Below are 22336 nucleotides of genomic sequence, written 5' to 3' on the forward strand. Positions count from 1 at the left end.
TAATTTGGATGTCTCTCCTTTTAGTATGAATGCCCTTGTGTATGTATTTCCTCTGTCTCCATAAGAAATTGGATGTCAGTCATTTCTTGCTTAACATACGTAAATTGTATTCTGTGTGTGTGGTGTGTGCACACACAATATTGTCCAGTTCTTATCAAGTTCAAACGTCTGGAGAGTGAAGTCAGGACAAAGTCTGAACATGTGACATTTCACATATGTGACGTTTTAGATGAGATGTGCTGCCTGGGTAGAGCGTGCAGGAGGTGGGAGACATGATGCTCGCACACTTGCTGTGAATTCTCCAGACAATTACCTGCTATATTCTCATATAGGTGCAATCAGACTCTGTAATAGCGAGCATCCAATCCGACTTAGTCAGAGATTTGTATTCTCACTCATCACCCAGCCGGATAATGGACTGCAGTTCATGTGCTAAACTGGTATCTAGATAAAGATAGGAGTGGAAATCAGAGCCAAGGAGATATGAAGGGGGTGAAAATGTAAAGCATCTTAACTGGTTTCCAGCAAAACTTCACAGATTAGTTCTCTGGAGTCAGATCACATTGTATCAGCTTTCCTTTTTTATTCTACTTCAATTTTCACACTAACTGAGCTGTGTGCGCATGTGTGCATGTGTTTGTGTGGTAGTGTGTACCTTATGGGCTGATGTGCGTGGGTTAATGAAGAGCAGTAAATGAAAAACTTTATTGTGTTTGATATAATGTCAGCTTCCATTAGGGAAACTGGTGCTTGGAATGATTGCAAGACTATCGGGGCCAAGAGAGAGGTTCGCTGTGTGTGCGTGTCTGTGTGTGTGTTTGTGTTACTCCATGCTTGCGTGCACACCCCAGGGCACAGCAGAAGCACAAAGTGTGTTCTGTAATTATAAATTCATTAGCAGGTGTCCAGAGGAGATATGAATATGACTGTAATCTGTCCCCACCGATGATGGAGCGCTTGTCTCGCATTCAAATGTCAACCTGTCGCAGCCAGCATGCTGAGAGAGCTCACAGATTCAAATTCAGAAGATTGAGCCCCAGCGACCGTGCTCAGTCATAACATGTACCCCTACATTTAGCATCCTTTTATAGGTGCCAGCCATTTTTCAGTCAGAATTGTTATGATGCGCTTTAGAAGATGAATTATCTGCCAAGCTCTTCTTCACATATCATGAAATTTTGGGCTCTGACCTTCACCTGAAAGTGGATATTGAAGTTTAAATGTGTAACTACAAGCAATAGCCGAATTTGAAGTAGCATGCATCACCTGTGAGAAGAAAACACAATGAAGAAGAACAACCTTTCACAGAGACATTTAAAAAAACAAACAAAGCAAAGATAGGCAGGCATGTATCTGGTCAGACATAAAAACGAGCAGGCATAGGAGCCCTGGCGAGGAGACAAAGTCACATTGTGATCTAGAGCACAGGGGCGGTTTCTATAGCAACAGTAGGCATCTAACCTACGCGTTGCTGCTTTTGGTGAAATCAGAAATTGGCGAGAGGAGGCCGGTATTGAGGAAAGAGAGATTGGAAAAGATGAAGATAAGACGGGGCAGGGAGGAGGAGGAGAAGGGGAGATGGGGCAAAGGGAGAACAGAGGAAGCAGATCAAGATAACGGTGAGCGGAGGAGAGCGGTAGGAGATGAGCAGGGGAAGATTGATGTAGGGGAGTGGCTGGAGATCATCAGCTGACCTCAGTGTTTGTCTCCTGTTTGGAATTTGTTGGTCCACTCAGCATGATAGATTTAATTTACTGATAGCACTGTGTCAGTGGGAATTTCTCCTGCTTTGTGTGTTGCTGTTTTGTGGGTATGTACATGCAAGCTATAGTTTGCATGTACACACCCAGTTTCTGTAGACATATGATCATACATTTTTGGTGCATGTGTAAGCCAGTCGTGTGCAGAGGGTAAGGAGATCAGTGAGGGATAATTGCTGGCTTGGTGTTGTATGAGATGTGTGTTTAACCCAGACCCTGAGCCCGTGGAGGCCTGTGACCAGCCACAGCAGATGGCCATGTTACCCTAATGCAGACGTTCCCAAAGTGTGGGGCCCGCCCCCTAGGGGGGGCGCAGAGCCATTGCAGGGGGGGCGCGGCATGAAAAGGGAAAAAAAAAAAAAAACAACGCTTGGACACTGCTAGCACGGGCGCCCACACAAAGGCAAAGCAGGAGATGAAGCATAGCTGAATATGTTTCCAAACCAACTTCATTCTAAGCCAAAGACTAGAAAATATGGTGAAGCATATCTTCCCTTTGGTTTCACCTGCACAAATGCTGAGGTAGGTCTCCTTGCAGGATTGGTTTTCCCTTCGTTGGGAGCAGCGCTGGGCTGTTTAAATCATGGACAAACAGTATCCCACATTCTTGATTTGTAGTTCACAAACACTTGTTGTAATGACTAACTACTCTTGACATTTTGGAGATGTTAGCTCTTTATACAGTAAAGTTACAGTGGGATACAAATAACATCAGGCTGATCCTGCCACAATTTGTTCCCCGGTTCAAATCACGGACAAACAGCGTCCAACAGTTGTTTATGTTTTTGAACCCATTTTGCAGAGGGATTTTTTGAAAAATGTATTGATAGCAATGTTGAATATTATTACACAGAAAAAAACAACTACATGTAAAATAATTACACCGTGACGCCTCTGCCTTTGTAAATGGAGGGACAGTAACTGCATGTATATGTAAGCGTGTAAAACCTGCAGATAGTCAGATTAACAGTATTTCGTCTCTATCTGCCATTCTGCAATTCATCTCATGTAAACAATAACGTGCACACAGCGTGACGTGAAAAAAGGCACATACCTTTGACATTGCATGACGAACTCTGTATTCCTCATCCAGTAAACGCAAAAAAGGAGTTTTAAAAAATCTCCATTCTCGGTGATTCGAAACGCCGTTTACGTGTGGACGAAACAGCTGCGTTTTCAAAAATACCCGTGTAGGTGTGGACATAGCGTAAAAGAGTTAGTAGTTTATTTTCTTACTACCTGTAATTTATTGCAGATTACTTGTAATTATTTGCTTAATTGTTTACTAAATGTTTGAGGTGTGAAATAAACCGCAATGGAGCAAAATATGGGTGTGTGTGGTTGGAGGATGTGTTCGTGCGTGCGTGCGCGCGCGAGGGGGGGCGCGAACATTTTTCTTGTAAAACAAGGGGGGCCCAGCAAAAAAAGTTTGGGAACCACTGCCCTAATGAATGCTCAGAGGGTCATAGTGGCCTCGGACCCGTCTTCTGTGTGTGCTTGTGAGTGGTTGGATGTGTGGTGGAGTAGGCAGGCTCTCATAGTCAGGAGTTAGACCCCCATTTTTGTTGGTGTTTGTGATCATGAAGCCGATTCCTGATGGGTAAATGTCTGTCCCCATTGGCTGCTGCCTCTACCACAAGAGGTCAAGCCTCGGTGCTGTCCAGGATGACTCACATCTCTGGGAACTTGGCCATGGGAGCCCAGACAGAACCTTCTTATGACTTTTAACTCCTTTACTTAGATCTTGTTTGCCAAAGTTGCTAAAGGCTCTTTGTCATGCAGCTTGGCTCGAGCTGAACTAAACAGTGAGATTGAGCTTTTAGGCATTAGCAGTCACTGCAACAATGTAAAAGAAAAAGGGTGTGCTTGCTTTTTAGGAATACAAAACAATGCTGCTGCAAAACAGGAATGCAGCAAAACAATCAGGATTATGATGTTTACCAGCAGCAGGATCATAACAGATGTGATACGAATATCATCAAAAAGACAGAAAATTAACTGTTAATTTTTTTTTTAAATGAGCCTCAGAAAAGCTACACTACTCTGTGGCAAAGACTATAGACACTTTTCTCCTTAAACACAATACTTCATTTGGAGTTTGATGACATTGGCAGAGGCTGCTGTTCAAAATAGCCCAGAGGCATTCAACCAGGTTGAGGTCTAGTGACTGTATCGTTTTTATGAGTGTTAAATTGGTGACCCTTTGTGTCCTATATGGAAGTATGTGCAGCTGTTATGTAGTCACATATTCACTTTTACATTTGAATTACTGTCTGACTCCATATTATGCAATTTTCAATAAAGAGCTGTAATAAGGGCTACATAGCAAAACAGCAGTTCAAATGGTAATCGGGAAGTAGGCAACTACAGTTTGAGTAAAGATGCTGGACGGTGTCCCTTGGGTGTGAGGAACCAAGCTTTTATTTACAGGAAGCAGTTCTGAATAATGACTTGTAATGCCGCAGCACTGAGAGTAAACTCTTTAGAAGCATGGGACCAGTCTAAGCAGGACTGGGCTCCGGATCAATCCAGCTGGCAGACACAACAACCCTGTTGCTTTGCCATAGTCCCTCTCTCACTCTCACTTCATTTCTCTTCTCTCTCTGCAGAGGCATGGGCTATTTTTAGCCCTGGCAGCTCTTTCCCCACTGCACCCAACCACAACCAGCCATCGCTCGTTCTCTCTCTCTCTCTTTCTGTCTCTCTCTCTCTCTCTCACTTCACAATTCATCCCTTCATATCAGCCTGGCCTGAGCCTCCATCCTAACCTCCAACTTAACCCAGTGTACTCCCTGAAAGATCTGCTCTGATCCTCCACTCAGCTCCTTTCCTTCCTTTGCTCACTCCTGATGTCTGAAAAAGCTGGGCGCCACAGGGAGTGCTGGTAAGTTGAGGAGATGTATCGGGAAGGAAATCCTGCTCTTCCTCTCTCTTGTCCTCTCTAATTTCCCAAACAAGCTGAGCCCAGACTCACCCACCCCATGTTTGGTGTCAGCTTGAGTTTTGATCTTTTTTCCTTTTTTTTGGTTTTGTTTTGTTTTGCTTTTTTCTTTCTTTGATGGATTGTTTGGTACTGAGCTGATGACTGACTGGCTGATTATCGCTGCAGGCGTGCCAAGACCTCGGCTGTTGTGTGTAGAAAGGCTTTTACATTGAAAGAGAATGACGGGGTGATGAGCGCTAGCTGAAAGAGAGGACCTGTCCATATAGATACATGTGAGTGTATGGGTGTGTGTTTTTGTTTTGAGATCAATAAATGCAGAGAGCACTTGAGAGATGCAAATAATTATGTACCAAACAGTAAGAGTAAGAAAGAGCCTAATAGAAACTGAGTAAATTAATCAGGCTGAATACTCATTGTTTAAGACTTTGTACACCTGAGTAGAAAACTCTATTTCTCTGTCAGCTATCCTCCTTCATCAGACCATGACCGGCTCTTACAGTGTGGGCGAGGCGGTCACTGGGCTGCCCTTGAGAGTGCATCCTCAGCCAGCCTTCACATGATAATGAGGCAGGCCACACGGACGCTGGGCGATACACGCAGCCCCTGCCCGCCCTCACGCCTGCCTTTGTGGGAGATAAGCATGCCATTTCACTGAAAAAGCACGGCAGGGAAGCTAACATCCTGGGAATAGTGCCAGGTAAAGGCTGAAAACTGAATCTGGGGCTTCAGCAGGTGACCACAAACTTTACTTGTTAATTAAGTAATGCGAATAAATTTTCATTCTTTTCCTTTTTCTGCTTCTTCCCTCCCACGAGAGCTGTTTGCCTAGACTGAAAACACAACCAGCAGAGGTTGATAAGACTCCCAGAGAGAGTAATGTTTTGAGTTTATTTTTGCTCGCACACGAACCACTTTACTCCATGTTACATCTGAGCTCATGCCACAGCGCCACACAAGGGGACAACAGTTTCCACAGCACAAGAAACTGTTCCTATAGCGTCTCAAACAAAGCGCGAACATGTGCCACGTACATTTGCATCTTATTAACAAAAGCATCGTCCAGATGCAGCACATCCTACAGCTATCTTCTCACCTTCTCATGACATTCCACATCACACTACTCCTCTGTGTTCTGTGATGCTGATTATATTCTCATGCTGAACAGTGTGATTGAATATAACCATGAGTCTCTTTACCTTACCACCGCAGGTCCGGGCTGATATAGGCACTGCTATATCTTCTCTCATCATCTTTCTTTTTACTTTTCTTTTCTGTACAGGAGAATGCCATTTCATACTACGATTCCAAAGCGGATTCAGACTATGTGAGTACAGTACGGACTGCTACCCCCTCCCACACACACGTCTGCCTGCCTTAAACCCCAAATCCCACCCACTCAACTTCCTACCCCTGCCACCGTGTCCTGCAACCCTACCCCATCCTTTCCCTTCTCGGTGTTGATGCACCCCTCCCCGCCTTCCCCTTCCTCCGGTCATAGGCCCCTGGGCTGTCTGTGTGCGTTAGCGAGGTGACACTGCTATATGGTGAGCTGGTGTGACAGAGCAGGGCTAGGCTGACATGCATGTGACAGTGATTTTAGATGTCCTCCCTCCAGTCTAATTTCCAGAGTTTTCTCCTTCCTCTGGACCACGATGGTTGTCAGACCTCTGAGCCCATCGAGACACCTCAGACCTAAACACGGGTCACATCGCAGTTTCATACAGTGGGAACAATTTCTATCACTCGTGCCGTTCACACTGAAGAATATGAGTGGTATTCAAAGAAGCAGAAAAGCCCAGCAAATCATTGGTCTCACCAGGCCGCCACTCTGGTTGCAGCCTGCAGTTCCTCCTCAGGATGGGGTGCACTTGGAGCCCGTGCCCGCTGATTGATTAAGTTTCAAGGAGGAGTGCAAGAATCCTCTTTAGATCACCAAAGCACAAAAAAAGGATGGGAAGAGAGTGAGAAAGGGAGGCAGAGGAGCAATAAATCATGATGTGATTTTCTCTTTGTGCACGCCACTCCCTTGATTAATGACACAGCGCTTTAGGGCCTGTCAGCGCATCTAATTGGAGAACATCGGTCATCATTAACATGGCACGCTGAGGCCAAACCAGCGACACACCTCTGACCCCCACATCACCAAGTCCACAACCACCACCACCCCCAAAAAAGACAGGATAAGTCAGGCAGAGGTCATTCCTCTCGAAAATCCCAACAGTAGTCCACCAGTACTCCCTTGTCTGAATCTTGATTCCTCCCTCGATGACTTTTTCTTTCAGTTAAGCTCCACTTCTTGAGTAAAAACCTTTTAATGTTAGAGCAATGGGATGTTTGAAGACTGTTTTCAAGAATGGTAAGTAACTGGCAGGCTCTTTTCTCTCTTCTACACTGTACCCTGTTAACTTCTCCTGTTGTCAGTGTGCGCTTGATATAAATGTGGAATGCGATGATTCATTTTAAGTTAAAAACCGGTCATGTCCCAAAGCATGTCTGATGTTCATTCTAATGTGGAAGCTGAAGAATGTTTTATTTGCCTCTTTTAGATATGTTCAGCTATTGAGCTTTTTAAAAAGAGAGTTTGTTTGGATGTGAAATAACACTGTGACTTTTGGGTCCCGTGTGGCCGTGCGTTAAAACACTTGTATCTTTGCAAAAACAAACAAAAGCAGCTCCCTCTCACCTCCTAAAAGATTATAAGATACGCTTCGGCAGAGAGCAGACAAAGCATCCCGGGTGAAAATGCAAATATTATTTGGACTGCGTGATCCCGCTTTCAGCACAATACTTATATCTGCCTGGCTGAAAAATATTGTCAATCATGTCTCACTAGGTTGTAATTTACTTGGAGGACAAGCATCAGACACATAAAATATATTATTACAAGTGTGATTAATGTAATTGTGACTCAAAATTGAAATGGTTTTTCACAGTTTTTCAGATGTGACGTGCAAATGCAAATAGCACTACTTGTTAAGTATGTTAAACATCTGTTTAGTGCTCATATTGTTGCTTTCTGTGAAGCAGCCATTGTTTAAAAGGATTATCTTAGTCTTAGGTTATCATAGTCTTTTTTTTCCCTCCACCTAAGCACTCTTTCGTGCAAGCACATACACGGGGTCACAAGCGGCATGTCTCAGGTTAGCCCTGGTTGGCTGAAGGTGAGATAGAAAGAAGCTTTAAAATGTCATCTCTGGCCTCTTCAGTCTTTAATGAAACCTTGAGAACGGGTAGATAAAATTAACAAATTGGGTAATGAATGGGGCAAAACAGGTGGTGGATGGTTGAAGAAAATGAACCAATCAGTCTTTCCTGTGTGGATTTATTCAGCTCCTAATTAGACACTGCCTTGGTTAATTATGATTGGGCTCTTCTGAAGAAAGGGGAGGAAAAAAAAGAGGCTCCATGCCCGACATTGACAGAATTAGTGTCACACTGAGTGATAAACAAACTCACAGTTAGTGCCGCTGAAAAGCCAACATCCCTAACCCAATCAGGTTCACTGTTGTTTGATAGTCAAAGCTCAAAGCATTTCAGATTCACAGCGGAAACAATATGTTAAACTGACATGAATCCAGCAGACATCTATTTGCTATCAAACCCCTGTGTAACCAGTATTATAGTGTGATCATGCTTTTACAATAACTAATTCTTATGTGGTTTCCTTCTTAGAAAATTGCCTCCCTCTTTAGCTTAGCCTCAGTTTATTTTTCTTATGAAGTAGGAACATAAAAAGCCCCATTAAACCAGGACAAGAGGACAAAATTATGTGTATTATGTATTTATTGTTATTGCCTGATAGTGTAAGAATTGTGTTTGTAACTTTTAATGAACTGGGAGTGTTTAAAGAGAGAGACTTTGAAAAATCCTGGCACATGCCAATGTGGCTGACATAGGCGGTTGCCTGTGTCAGGGTTACAGTAACAACATTATCAACAAAAACAGGTTTTTAATTACAGTAATGAACATAGTACACCCCCTGAACTGTCAGTCACAGGTTGACAATATGAAGGAATAAACGGTGCCTGCTATCAAAACTGATACATGTAATCAATGCACAACAACATGCACTCTATTCATGCTGCCAACTCAGTGACTTTTTTTTCAGGGAAAAAATACAAAACAACTCTGAACATCAGGGTTTTTCCACATTTCAGCTGCAGCACTGGTTAATTACTGTTACAAAGAGCATAAAAAAAAGCACACACAAGCTTGTCTATAAAGGAATTAATCCTGGTTGGGGTTTTTGCTTACTGCTGTTTGTAGGTGTCTTTCTTTTGACAGTATTAAAAACCTGAAGCTTCACAGGGTTACCTCAAGCAGCAGGATCCATATGAGCACTGTGAAAATGAGAGAACTGTTTGCATTTACAATATGAATTATTCCAAAAGTAGACAGAATAGAATAGGGCGGGACTCGAAGCTTTTACAGACATAGTTCTTTTTACACCGCAGCAGAACTTCGCTATTTTATTACCAGTGGAGGTTTACTAAATTCAAAATATTTTTCACGTGAACTGTATTTTTATAAGTCTTTCCTCTTAAATTCAAACTCAAAATTTGTGGTAGACTTTATTCTACATTTGTTGTGTGCAACAGATCTTCCATATAACTAAACAGAGGAGGTAAACTCTCTAATATTAAAGAAACAATGGGTATAGGTGGCCTTGTAACAAAAAACATTTCATTGTGCCGTGAGTTTAAGTTGAATTAGTAATTTAGTTAGTGGAACTAATACTCATTTTTAATTGAATTTTTTTGAGAGGTCATTAGTTTTAATGTTTAACTATTTTAAAAACACAAATAAAGTAGAGGTCTATGGGTTAAATATCATATGTGCAAGCATACTGTATATTTTCCCTGTGCTATAATATATTATTTATAGTAATGAAAACTTTCCCCTGAGCTGGGGAACAATACTCACAATACTCATCGTCTCTTCTGCTGTCTTTCAATGGGGCTTCAGCAAAGCTATCGCTCGGTTCATTCCGACAACAGTTTGTAATTGCATTTTAATAGTCAATTAAAGTGTGCCCATCAATCAAATTTTGCTCTGGACGTTGGGTTTTGATTTAATTTCTTCAAAAAACAACCTTTTTTTTCATGTCAGATCCAATTAACCCGTGCTGCTTTATCAAAGCAATGCGATGTGAAATGCTGCTCTTTGGCTATCCGAATGCACGGAGAATGATCTGAGATGTGAGTTTTTTGTTTTGCAAGCATTAAGTGAATGAAATCAAATGAAGGTTCACTAATAAAAAAGGAATTAGAGAAGCACGATGCCTGAGTTTGCTGAGGGCTACTTCTGTATCACAGGTTGGTGCATGAGTACACATAAATTCAATATTTCTTTTTACTTTGTAGCAAGGAGTCAACCACGTTGACTTGTCAGCTTTACCTGTTTATTAGGAGTGCATCTAACAGGGCTTTAGAGGGCACACACAGTAATATCAGATCAAGATGAGCTAATAAACAGAGTCAGGCGGCAGGCTTATATCTTGTTTTTTTCATTTTTTTCACAACCTAAAATCTCTTCATCCGGTGTTAACAGGCACAGATTGTACTACAGTGATAGCTTATCAAGATAAAAAGCTCAAATGTCAGTTTAGCTCTTAATATTCAGGCTCTCTTTGATATCTAGAGTCCCTAATGTAATATGTGTCAAGCTTTCTCATCTTTACTCTCGGTGCTGAACACGCTATAAGGTAGAAAAATTAGATGCTAATTATTTATTTCTTTAAATGTTAAATGTTCATCGGTGAGAGAAGCGAAACAGCGCTGCTCTCGTTCGTCCTGGCAGTAAACTAAACAGTGATTAAGTGGTGCTAGGTGCTAGTTATTGTTGAGGTTAATTTGTGCGACACCTCATGTGTCTGAGATTGTCATCAGGAGTACTAATGAGTGCCCCCGTTTGGTGTCTGCGCTAATACCTGCTATTGTTCTCCTACGAGAACAGAAGCATCTAAACCAGGAAGCAGACAATAGGTCCTGTAAAACCACAATATGTGAGGTAACAAAATACGGTTCTACACTAGCGTGTTTCTCCATCTTTTTCCTGTCTGTTCTTATTTGTGTTCTCACTTAGATTTGTGTGTGTGTGTGTGCGCATGTGTGTCTGCAGACTGAGGACGGGGAAGAGGAGAATCCACTGGAGACTTCATCGTCTTTGGAACTGGAGTTTGTGGACGATCCCAATTTTAAAAACAAGGTCAACTACTCTTCGAGTGCAGTCCAGATTCCTACAGACATATACAAAGGCTGTAAGTTGCAACTTTTTTGCTGCTATTGTTTACATTGTTGGTATGTGTGTGAATGGCCTGTGTGAGATGGTGGTGAAACGGTGGAAAGGAAGGCAAATTTGCAACAATGAATGCACCTTCGGATTTGCACAGCTGCCAGCAGCTTTCACATATGTGCTGGATGCACCAAAAGGCCTGTTTTTCATGGTAGCAGTGGGTCATGGATAGATGACAGTCTGTTTAACTTGACCTCTCTTCTTTTTCTCAGCATGTTAACACAATCTCTCCCTCCTCCACTTTAACACACTAACATGATTTTTGATGACAGACACTCCCTCACACCAGATCTGCACTATTATTTTTTTTTCCTTTTGTCATGAGTGGGCACAGTCCCCCCTGCTCACGGACCTTGCCCTTCCTGCTTGGCACTGTCCTGCCCTGTAGACATAACACTCTCCTTACTCTGTCGCTGCCAAATGGACAAAAGCGAACACGCGTACTTTCCGGGACTCTGATTTCATTTGGCATGCTCCCTCTGTTATCCACCTCTAACCTTTTGGATATTCTATGCCTGTCTCTTTAAAGACTCAAAAACCACAGCATGTGCAGACAGACAGCCATTTTCACAGTGGCAGCTCTCCCCCCCCCCCCCCCCCTTTTCTGTTATTGTCTAGCTCTTCACTGTCTTTGTTGAACAGGCAGTATATGGCACCTGTCTGTAACAATGCCCTCCAGCTGTGTCTCCAGACGAATCTTGTCAGAATTAGACACTCTTGGTTCAGGAGGAGATGTCAAAGGCCACAGCTAACTCACAATAGAGCAATCAGGCCTGCACATTGTTCCCGGAGCCATTTTGTTGCAGCTCTGGTTCCCCTGACTGAAGATATGAGTCAGAGAATAAAGCCCTCTTGATTGAGGCTGGTGGAGACTACAGGAGTAGAGTGGTACTGTGCACAGAGTTAGTTTTTGCTCCGCTGTTCTGTGGAAAATGTTTACTATTAATGTTGTTTAGTTAGCTCCCATAGTGCGGTCTGCTGTGCAAAGATTACCAACTGCAGACTTTGTGCCAACTCCATTATGAACATGTGTGCTGTGTTTTAGCTGTGGATAAATAAGTAATTGAAAAACATGTTGTTAAACAAATGTGCATTAATTCTTTAAAAATGTCCTGGAATCAGTCTTTAGATACTAAAGGTAGAGCTTCCTTTAGCTAATGTTAAAAAGTAAATTCAATCTGCTTGATCTATAAAATCCTTGCAGCTCTTAGAGCAGGAGTGTCCATCTAATATTACATCGTGGGCCACACCTTGTAAAGCCAAGTGTATCATATTTGACACATGAGGTTTTTTGGTTTTTGAGACATTTTTTCCCCAAAAAAGCCAAAAGAAATTACACAAGCAATAAATTGCAAAATTGCTATATCATATTTTTTATTGATGTAAGTTAGAACTCATATATTTGAATTACCATTATTATTTTAATTTCATCAGAAAAGAAGTTTTCATGGTTCAAGCTTGAAAGTGTTAATTGGACCAGACAGGACGGTGAAACTCTCTTTTCTTACAGTGTAAAGACTTTTAAATAAACATTTAATCTCTCAAATATCTTCATATAAAAAGTGCAATTTTGTATGTATCAGTTTTTCGACATGACAAATGTGTATAATTACTGAAAAAGTTCTGGCAGCTCATTGCCCAGACTGCATTTAAAGTTTGGTTCATTCACAGAAGATAGAAGAAGTTTATCTATTGCTTAACTGCGTTGGTGTACTATGAATGACAATAGGTGAGGTCTTTATCAACAGTAAAAGCTGTAAAACTTATCAAAATACTGCTAACAATTTAAACTTCCTAACTGGCAGACCACAGGCAGTAAGGATGGGCGGACATGTCTCAGCCTCCACCACTCTCAGCACTGGAGCCCCCCAGGGGTGTGTTCTGAGCCCCCTGCTGTACTCTTTGTACACATATGACTGTGTGGCCACTACCAGCTCCACCACCATCATCAAGTTTGCTGACGACACCGTCGTGGTGGGCCTGATCTCTGATAACAACGAGACGCCCTACCTGAAGGAGATTAGGAATCGGGAGAACTGGTGCCAGAGGAACAACCTCCTTCTAAACGTCAGTAAGACAAAGGAGTTGATAGTGGACTTCAGCATATCGCTTCAGATGAAGCTGTGGAAAGTCAGATCAACCAGCTTCTGACAATTTAAAGACACAGCTTTATTGATTTTGACACTATTGTCTTAAATAAGAAAACTAAAACAGAAAAAAGTGCTAATTTATGTTAATTAGTATATTGTTTGACCCTTCTGTGCTGCTGGCAAACTGATGTACTTAATCACAATAAGAAAGTTAAAAATAAATAGCTTATGTGGAAAAAAATGGGCAATTTTACCCTGTTGCCAGGTGATTGCTAGGTATGTATAAATCAAAGCTGAGTTAGTGTTAGCGCTGTGAAATTAAAATGATAAGATGTTTTCATAAAGTGTTGTAGCTGCATAAAGGCAATTTATTGGCGTATAAAAATATAATATATATGTATATATGCTGAGTACAGATGAAGTCCTGACAAAAAGTTTTTACTTTTTGAAACGAGGATCAATCTAAAGGTAAAGTGTGTCACACATGAGCACAGTTCAACACTGTATGCGTGTTGGTGTAGTTTCCTTTTAATGTGTGTGTAAACTATCCACATGTATATGTATGAGTAGATGACTACTGAGCTGGTGGAATATTTTAACTAACACTTAAAGGAATTTACATCAAGTTTTTATGATGGCTCTACAGAGACGGTCAGAGTGGATTGTTATCTATATGTCATCCTCTGCTGTGGTCCAACCAGTGGGAGCCTGCAAGGTGCCTTGGATGTCTGAGGAAACTAATGTGGGCGGTTTGTTGTCCTCTGGGTCTGAAGTGCAGAAGCATTGTATGTGGGTAGATTCAGTACTTATTTCTCAGGGGAGGCCAGAGGAAAAAGAAAACACTAGGAAGAACAGTGTACAGTCCAAAGAACAGCATAATGTTCAACAGTTGATCAAAGATAGTGTGCTATTTATTAGCATGCATGCTCTGTGTAGTTGAAGTAGCTTGCTTTGATTTGCACACATTGTTAATGCACTGAATAAATTGACTATTTTACAGAAAATGGCAGTTTGTATTCTCTATTGCATCCAAATGGGTGTCCTTAGAGATGGGCTTTGAGAGAGGTGTAGATAGAAGAACAGATAGAAGGAAAAGAGGTGAGAGGAGAAGAAACACTTTAATAATAGAAACCATTTAGTGAGGGAAAAAAAGAATTTTCTTTCCTTTTTTTTTATTGTGATCCTTTCAGCAAGTAAATGAGGCGAGGTATGCGTCTTGGTTTGATTTGTCTGCTAGGCCCCATGTCCGTTTATTGAGATTGAGAGTGTTCCCTGAGCGCAGTAATGAACCATTTTATGATTCATTATCCCGCTGCTGATTCCTGCTGCCAAGTCTGCAAACTTTCTAATTAGCTTAGGTCAAATATTCATACAGTTTTCTTCTAATTATCATTGCCTATTACAAAATGGACATCACAACACAACCACTGAGGAATAAAGTGAGGTGGCTGGCGTTGTCCATGGGGGAAGATGTTGCAGAAGTAGTGGGGCGATGCAGGGAAGAAGGGCTCTGGGAACATAATCTCACATAACAAATAAGCACAAATATTGATTAAAAAATAAGTATAAAAGCAGTGAGCGGATATATGCAGGGGTTAAAGAGGCCCATAATGATCCAGAACGGCTTTTGACACCTTCACATAACAAGCAATTAAATCTGGTAGGCAGGTTCCTGCATATTACTGGTGAATGAATGAATTTTGCGTGTGCTGCAGCCCAACGTTGCTTTCGGAGATACCTGCTCAGTAATAAGAAAATAATGAAATGATTGCATTTTTTTCTCGTCCCTGTGATGTGTTCATGGTGCAGATGCAGAAGTTGCGGTCGCTGTACTTAAGCGTCTAGCTAGCTAATGAAAAGGTGCATACATAAACAGAGTACATTTTTCTAAGTGGCAGCTAATTTCAAACTATTCGCACAGCTCAACTAACATCAGCAAACACGCAAACTGTTTCTGTGCTGTCGGTCACAAAGATGTGTTGGCGAGCTTTGTTCTGTGTAGGGGTTAGAAAATCAGCAACAGAGCTCGTGAAACATCTGCTTATATGCTGAAGGCACTTGGCTAAATATACAAAGAGCAGTAAATAAAAGTTGATCACAGACTCACAAAAACAAGTTATTATGTGACTTATTCCTTACTAATTCTTTTCCCATGCTGCATTGCTTTCCCACCCCCCCTCTCTCTCTACATATATATACTATTTATAAATAGATAGATAGACATCTGTGTTCAGTGTTGCATGTTGAAATTTGAAATTATAGGATGTTATAAATGAGACTTTTTTTTTTAATTGTGTGTAAATGTGTGTGTATTGTACACATAATTTGGGAATACATTAGTGCTAGTTGGAGAATAAGCAGCCACTGTTCCCAGCAGGGAATAAAGGAAACCACCACTGAATGTGGGAAGGCCTTTCATGAAATTTGAAGTTTAAATCCGCCGCATGCTGCTTCTTTCCCAGCAGCCTAACGTCATCTTGTCAGTTTGCTATTGTAGTCAGGCACAGTCACAAATTTGGTTATTAGAAATGAATGGCTACAACTGGCTGATTGTGTGTGCAGATGAAAGAGCAGAGCTTAAATGTTCTGCATGGTACGATTAACCCTCCCACCCCATCCTCCACACACACACACACACACACGGACACACCATAGCCATTGTTACCACCCCTTTCTATACTTGGTTGTCTGTCTTCCACTGACTGCTTCATTCAAAATTGCAAATTTTGCTTTGCACTCAACCGATATTTTTTCAAAGTACGCCGTACTTTTTAAGGCAAATTTTCTACCATTTATGCAGCCACTGGCTGCATTGCAGCCTTCTGGGTGTACCCAACCTGAGATAACAAATAGCTTTTATCAACTACAAAGGCGAGAACAAAAACCTGGTTATAATGAAGGTTTCTTCCTGTTAAAAGGGAGTTCTTTCTCCCCAGTGTCAACGAGTGCTCGCTCATAGGGGATTATCAGATTTTACCTATAAGATAAACATGTCAGGTGTGTTGTACAATGGTTTTTCTCATCTGTTTTTATCTTTTCTCAAAAGAAGCAGATTTCCCTAACATTTGTTATTTCTAGTTATGTATTTACTCATTTTTATTCTGCAAATTCTGCTTGGATCAGCTGGCTGCTATATTTGTGGCATTTTAAAAACATGTTGCCAACATTGCTGAGTGACCTCTGGTGGACAATCTATGCAATGTCAACACTGATGACAGGGTTGAAGGGTGTTTTTCCCCCCCCATTTCTCCTTTATTTAATTTAACTTTGCTTTATGTTAGGATGACACTTTTCATTTATCAGCCTTTATAAATGCTTTTACGAAAAGATCAGTAAATGGCTAACCTTGGCAATAAAATCAGCCCACTGATTAATCAATCCACTTCTACTTGAGATCTGAGCACGCTGTTGTTAGCATCAAAAATAAGCAAAAGACCCACCTGTGCAAGCTTGATTTTGTTTAGTTTGGTCTCTTTTAGTTGTTGTAGCTACACATTTTTATCTATTTTATAGTATGCTGTGAGGCACTCTATGATTTTTCTTCTTGAAACAAGCTATATAAATACATGTGACTTACATTACCTCACAGTCTAAAGCACCTTTAAATGACTGCAGTTTTTAACGTGCACTGTATAAGTAAAATTGAAATGAACTGAATATTTATTTTGCATACTAATACATTTCTGTACTTCTCAGACTCTGAAGTAAAGTGCCTTTCTTAGACATCAACAGAAATTATCCTTTGGAGAATATTCAGGAATAGTATAAACTATAAACAATGTGCAATTGACAACATTTCCTTAGGTATAAAATTTAACAGGAGGAAATACAAAACTCCTAGTTTTTTGCCTAAACTAGCTTCTTCTGCTCCTCACTGTTTAAAAGTTACAATACACTAGTCTGTGGTTAAATCCGCTCTGGAAAGTGGTGATCCTGTTCACCTATGCAAACGGCAAATTTCACAGAATGTGTATAATTTGCAAACTTTAATGTGCATCAAATATGTAGAAGTGAGCATCAATGCAAAAGAAATATTTGTAAATATCTGTCAGTCAAACTGCTGCTGATGTTGAAAATGAACATGAAGACGTGTATATGAAAGGGTCATAGCTGAGTTCTGGCTCAATTTTCTTCAGAAAGGAAGAGGAAATAATAACGACCCCTGTTTAATTTTGTCTTTGCGTCAGACAAGTTTAAATAAAAAGCTACATTTGTCATCTTAAAGCAAAAAACTATCACGCTTGAGATTCGCCTCAGTTAAATGTAAAATGTCATCGCTGTCAGTGAGAAGTTACGTGTGTGTGTTTGTGCACATGCAGTACATGCGCTCTTTATTTGTTTCTCACGCCCCAGGTTCCTTCCAGTAGAGGAAGCTTCGCTGTCAACTTGCTCACACCACACTGGAGATCAACTCAGCCCCTCTCAACATCAAACCAGATTTAAATGTGTGGAAAAGAGCAAAAGTGATTTGTGGGGGAAAAAAGGGAGAAAGTGGGGAAAAAAGAGGAAGGGATTTAAAGTTAAAGTAAAAAAAGAAGAAAGGCGTATAAACACTGCGGGCTCTATTTTGTTCCCAAATTTACAGGCTCCGTCTCTCGCTCTCTCTCCGCCGACCCCTCCTCCCCTCCCCGATCTCACCCATCCAAACCCTATAGTGTGTGCCCATTGAAGGGGCACTATCATTTACCTGCACACTAATTAGAACAGTCAGCACAGCAAACTCCACTTCACTCACCACCAGGCTCACAAATTACATTTCATGTGTTTGTTATTTACTGCTCTTCTTTAATTAGAAAAATTATTTGGAGGAGCATTCTTGAGGTACGGTGAAATGTTTTCCTCTCCCCTCTGTCTTATTCTCCATACTGAATAGTCGTCCCTCCTCAGAGAAATTCTCTTTTGTTTCACTCTCTATAGGCACTTTCAGACCAATCTTTTTATCATGTCTGCATTGCATGGGCCAGGGACCATTGTGGTTCTTGAAACTGTTTTTAGATTCTTTTTTTAAGGTCCTAACATAAAATAGGTACATTTCCAGCATAAGAGTAAATTTAAGCGATGCAGGTGTACTGTGATTGGTCCATTGGGGTATATTTACCGCTCAAAATGCATGAATGCAGCAGCAAGAATAAGTGTTTTAAAAAGTGTTAACCATATTAAATGACTGCACACAGCACCTCTTAATGTTAGCCTTAAGATAAGAGCAAAAAAAGTAGCTGACAGTGAAGTCAGGCTTTATTGAGATACGACAGAGGACTCATCACAGTAAAACAAAAATCTTAGCTGTCAGTTTCCCCGAATTGCTGCTAGGCATCCACTACACATTAAAGCAATGTAGAGAGAAAATGAAGAGGCTGCTTTACTGAAAGATTCAGTCACTGAATCTGGTTACCAAGTTGACTTTGTTTTACTTGAATTTTAAAAAGTTTTTTTTTAATTTGGTGAAAATATTGTGTTTACGCTGGTTTTATTTAGCTTTTTGGGTTTCTGCATGATTGTGTCTTTTGTAAAGCAAGCCTTCACCCACTGTGTTCCTTTCTTAGGGTCTGCCTTTGAAAAGAAAAGAGTATTTGCAGCTACCATCTTCACTTTTGTTGTTGCGAGTACCTTCAATTTATCGTTTTACTAAGGTTATGCATGGGGATTGGAAAAAAAGATTTTAGCTGATGATCTTGCAAGCTCAGTGGTAACGCTCTGTTTGCACCTCCAACTCGATGGCTTTTAATCTGCACAGAACTGTGAACAGAGTGTTGCATCACTGTATCTGGAGATAAGTATGGAGGTCGCTGCAGAAACAACAAGAAGCAGTCTGAGAGCACAAGCCTCCACCAAGGAAGCTCACCATCTGGGCAGTATTTACTTTTAAGTTGCCACAACAATCAATGGCAGTAAGAATTATAGTTTTAATAGTTCTACATAGGATTATGATTAAAACTTTGGCCTTCAGATCATTCTATTGACCTTGAAGGAGAGGTTGAAGAAAATGGGATATGATATTTTAAATTTTTATGCGGTACTTGTGGGGCGATTGTGGTTCAGGGGGTTTGGAAGTTCATCTTGTAACTGGAAGGTTGCCGGTTTGATCCCCAGCTCTGTCTGTCTTGGTTGTTGTGTCCTTGGGCAACACAGGGGGCCGATGGTGCGATATGGCAGCCTCGCTTCTGTCAGTCTGCCCCAGGGCAGCTGTGGCTACAACTGTTTCTTGCCTCCACCAGTGTGTGAATGTGAGAGTGAATGAATAGTGGAACTGCAAAGCGCTTTGAGGATCTGAAAAAGCGCTATATAAATGCAATCCATTATTATTATTATTACTTTCTCTATATTGACTATGCACACCACATTTGAAAGAATCATAGCTTCTAAGTTATAAGGCTTTTCGAGGCTTTGTCAATTTTCAACCAATAAGCTATTAAGTCGACCCTGAAAACCTTGGTGGATATAAACCAAATCTTAACAGATTGTTAACAAAACGCCACTCTACATGATAAAAAGAAGGGACAGGAAGAAAGCAGGAGAGAGGAAGTAAGAAAAAGGGGGCATATGGAGTAGCAATTTGGGTTGACAAGACAAAAAGCAGGAGAAGGCAGGCGGTGGATGCATCTGAGATTACCTTGAACTGTGCAGGAAGCTTTTTGTTTCTCACTTAATGTACATTTAGGATGATTTTTTATTACGTGCTCACTGTGAAGTCTTGAAATTATTCAGCAATATTGTTTCTCAGCATACACATTGCTAATGAATTTTGAAATTGAAACGCTTCAAAAATGTGAGCACGACAAATAACATTTTATTCATCTGAATTGTTTTGGTATGAAAACAAAAAAGCTCACAGGTGGATATCTGAAAGTCTAGAGAAAAAACAAACAAACTATTCCAACAATTTTCATGGTTCAAACCCATTCTTACAGCTTCAGCTTTTACAATTTAGTGAAATACCTGAATACATAGTGCGTAAAAAAAACAAAACAAACATATTTATATTTTTCTTACATCTTAACCCACTAATATTTACATTCATATGTCAGTGTTTTGCTTAATGAAAACAGTCTACAGAGAAGCATAACTAAAAACTACAAAAAAAGAGAGGCATAAACAAAAGCAGGAACATGAGAAATAAATGGTTAACATTTAGAGAACAGAGGCAGACGAGCAGGCAGAGAACACATTCAACCTGAAACTATAATATAAAGTGGAAACGTCAGGGTAACAAGACACAGCTGAACTAGAAGATGAGACACAGGGCAGTAAAACTGATTGCAAGATACAGTTAGAAGGTGAGTAACAAACTAAAGCAGGAAGTAACTGAGAGTAACTGAGTAATGCAGCAGCATCAGACCCACACTGAGCGTGATACAGCACAAGGGTGGGCAAATCCAGGCCTGCAGGTTTTAAATGAGTCCTTCATCCATCACAGCTGATTTAAATGGCTAAATTACCTCCTCAACATGTCTTGAAGTTTTCCAGAGGCCTGGTAATGAAGTAATCATTTGATTCAGGTATGCTGACCCAGGTTGATATCTAAAACCTGCAGGACACTGGCCTTTGAGGCCTGGAGTTGCCACCCCTCATATACTAGAACACTGGGAGGGTATAAAATATCTTTGTTTAAATTGGGTGTTAAATTAAAATTTAAACAAGAACTTAAAGACTCAGAATACAAGTTCTGCTATAGCTGGAAAAGGCAAAATAATAAACAAAATCACAAGGAATTAAAACCCAACTAGATTAGCGAAGTGACTGAACAAAAACTCAAACATGAATGAAACGAAGAGCAAATTTCCAGAAACTCAAAACCCTGCCTCCAAAACACAGGAACCATTCACTAACATTTAGTCGCTCTGTTTAAAACACAGAAATATATAATGCTTATGGTCATGACGGCGTTGATGGTTATGGCTCTTCAGAGGGTCTCGGGTAATAGATTTAGCTCCATTACAATTATGGATTTCTTATAAGGCGCCACTTGTGTTGCTTGATGATATACTGCAGGTCATTTTTCTGCTCTCTATGCACAGCAGTGGCGCAACGACTTGTTTCTGTAATGTTGGATTAACATAGAACATAAGGGACATATTGTTTTAGATGTTTTTTTTTTTTGTTTGTTTGTTTATCACAGGTACATCACAGTGAGTAATGTGTGTACTTGGAGTTAAGGGGTGGGGTCACAGGATCGAGGTGGGAGGAGATGAGGAATGATCTCACACAGAGATGCTCCATAAATCCCACTCATAATTGTTTCCCTACTTGGTGTGCAGTCTTGCTCCATAAAGGGGGCAAAGCCAAGGGTGCTCTAAATGTCAGGGGAGCGGTGCGCTGATGAATTACCTTTTAAAGATATCAGAGAGAGGCGCATTTCATGTGAAAGATGAGGCCAACACAGTCTTCTTAGGCCCTGTCTGCCTGTGTGAGCATATTTCCCCCCCAAGGGAAATTTGTCTTTTTATCAACTGTCCAGAGAAGTCACAGCATATCCTAACTGAATAAATCAAAGAGAATTAGTTTGCTAGCTTCTCTTATCTGTGATGTGCCTGTTTTTCTGCAGAGATCACCTGCAGATGTGGGTAAATATGTGTGTGTGTGTGTTTGCCAAATTGGCCTGACAGTAGCGATGGCTCAAATATGAATGGTTTAGTTTCAGCTGGCAGTGTGAATGTACTGCTCTGTCTTTTTTAGAGGAACAAGACTGACCAACAGTGGGGTGTAAACAAAAACGCATACATAGCTGCTGAGTTAGCATGCTTATATGTGTGCAAAGTAAGTACTAATTAGTACATCATGTGTTTGTGGGTGTGTTGAGCAAAGTCCTGTACATCTAAAATTACCAAATAAGATAAAACATAGGTCAGAATGACAGAGTTTAAGAAAATAAATATGAGACAAAACAGTAAAAGCAACACAGATTTAAAAAAGGTCAGAATTCCTTGTGATTTAAAAACCAGAGTAAACCAGAGTTCAGTTACTACCTTGATCTTCGTCGAGGCAGCTGAAACGATGCTAGTTTCAACAGAGGTCACCGGATGTCTCGTTGCCCTTGGCCTGTCTGGGACAGCTATCATTACAGAACCGGTGCTTCTTCAGATAAGAGCACCAGGACTTCACAGCACATGGGCTGCCGCTGCAGTAACCTGCTGTGATAGCTCATGCTTAAAGGATAATACTTTTTACACATTAATCAGATGGCTCTTTGACCACAGAGTATTGCACGGCACAGGTGAAATTGAAAAGCGTGGTTTGGTTCCCTGATAATC

The 22336-nt window shown here is 40.8% G+C and overlaps 1 protein-coding gene across 8 annotated transcripts in view; it reads left to right on the forward strand.

The window, feature by feature from the left end:
- The window catches only part of cacna2d2a (calcium voltage-gated channel auxiliary subunit alpha2delta 2a), a 180263-nt gene that overhangs the window by 106380 nt on the left and 51547 nt on the right, over window positions 1-22336 (forward strand). For 7 of the 8 annotated variants that reach the window (XM_087840826.1, XM_087840827.1, XM_087840828.1 and 4 more), the window contains 2 exons: window positions 5984-6028; window positions 10825-10963. In XM_087840826.1, the coding sequence (XP_087696952.1) occupies window positions 5984-6028; window positions 10825-10963 (184 nt within the window). The remainder of the gene's footprint in view (window positions 1-5983; window positions 6029-10824; window positions 10964-22336) is intronic. The other variant, XM_006783176.2, reaches the window with a different exon arrangement.

This window comes from Neolamprologus brichardi, chromosome 5, assembly GCF_056152115.1.
Source record: "Neolamprologus brichardi isolate AB-2024 chromosome 5, ASM5615211v1, whole genome shotgun sequence".
NCBI lineage: Eukaryota > Metazoa > Chordata > Actinopteri > Cichliformes > Cichlidae > Neolamprologus > Neolamprologus brichardi.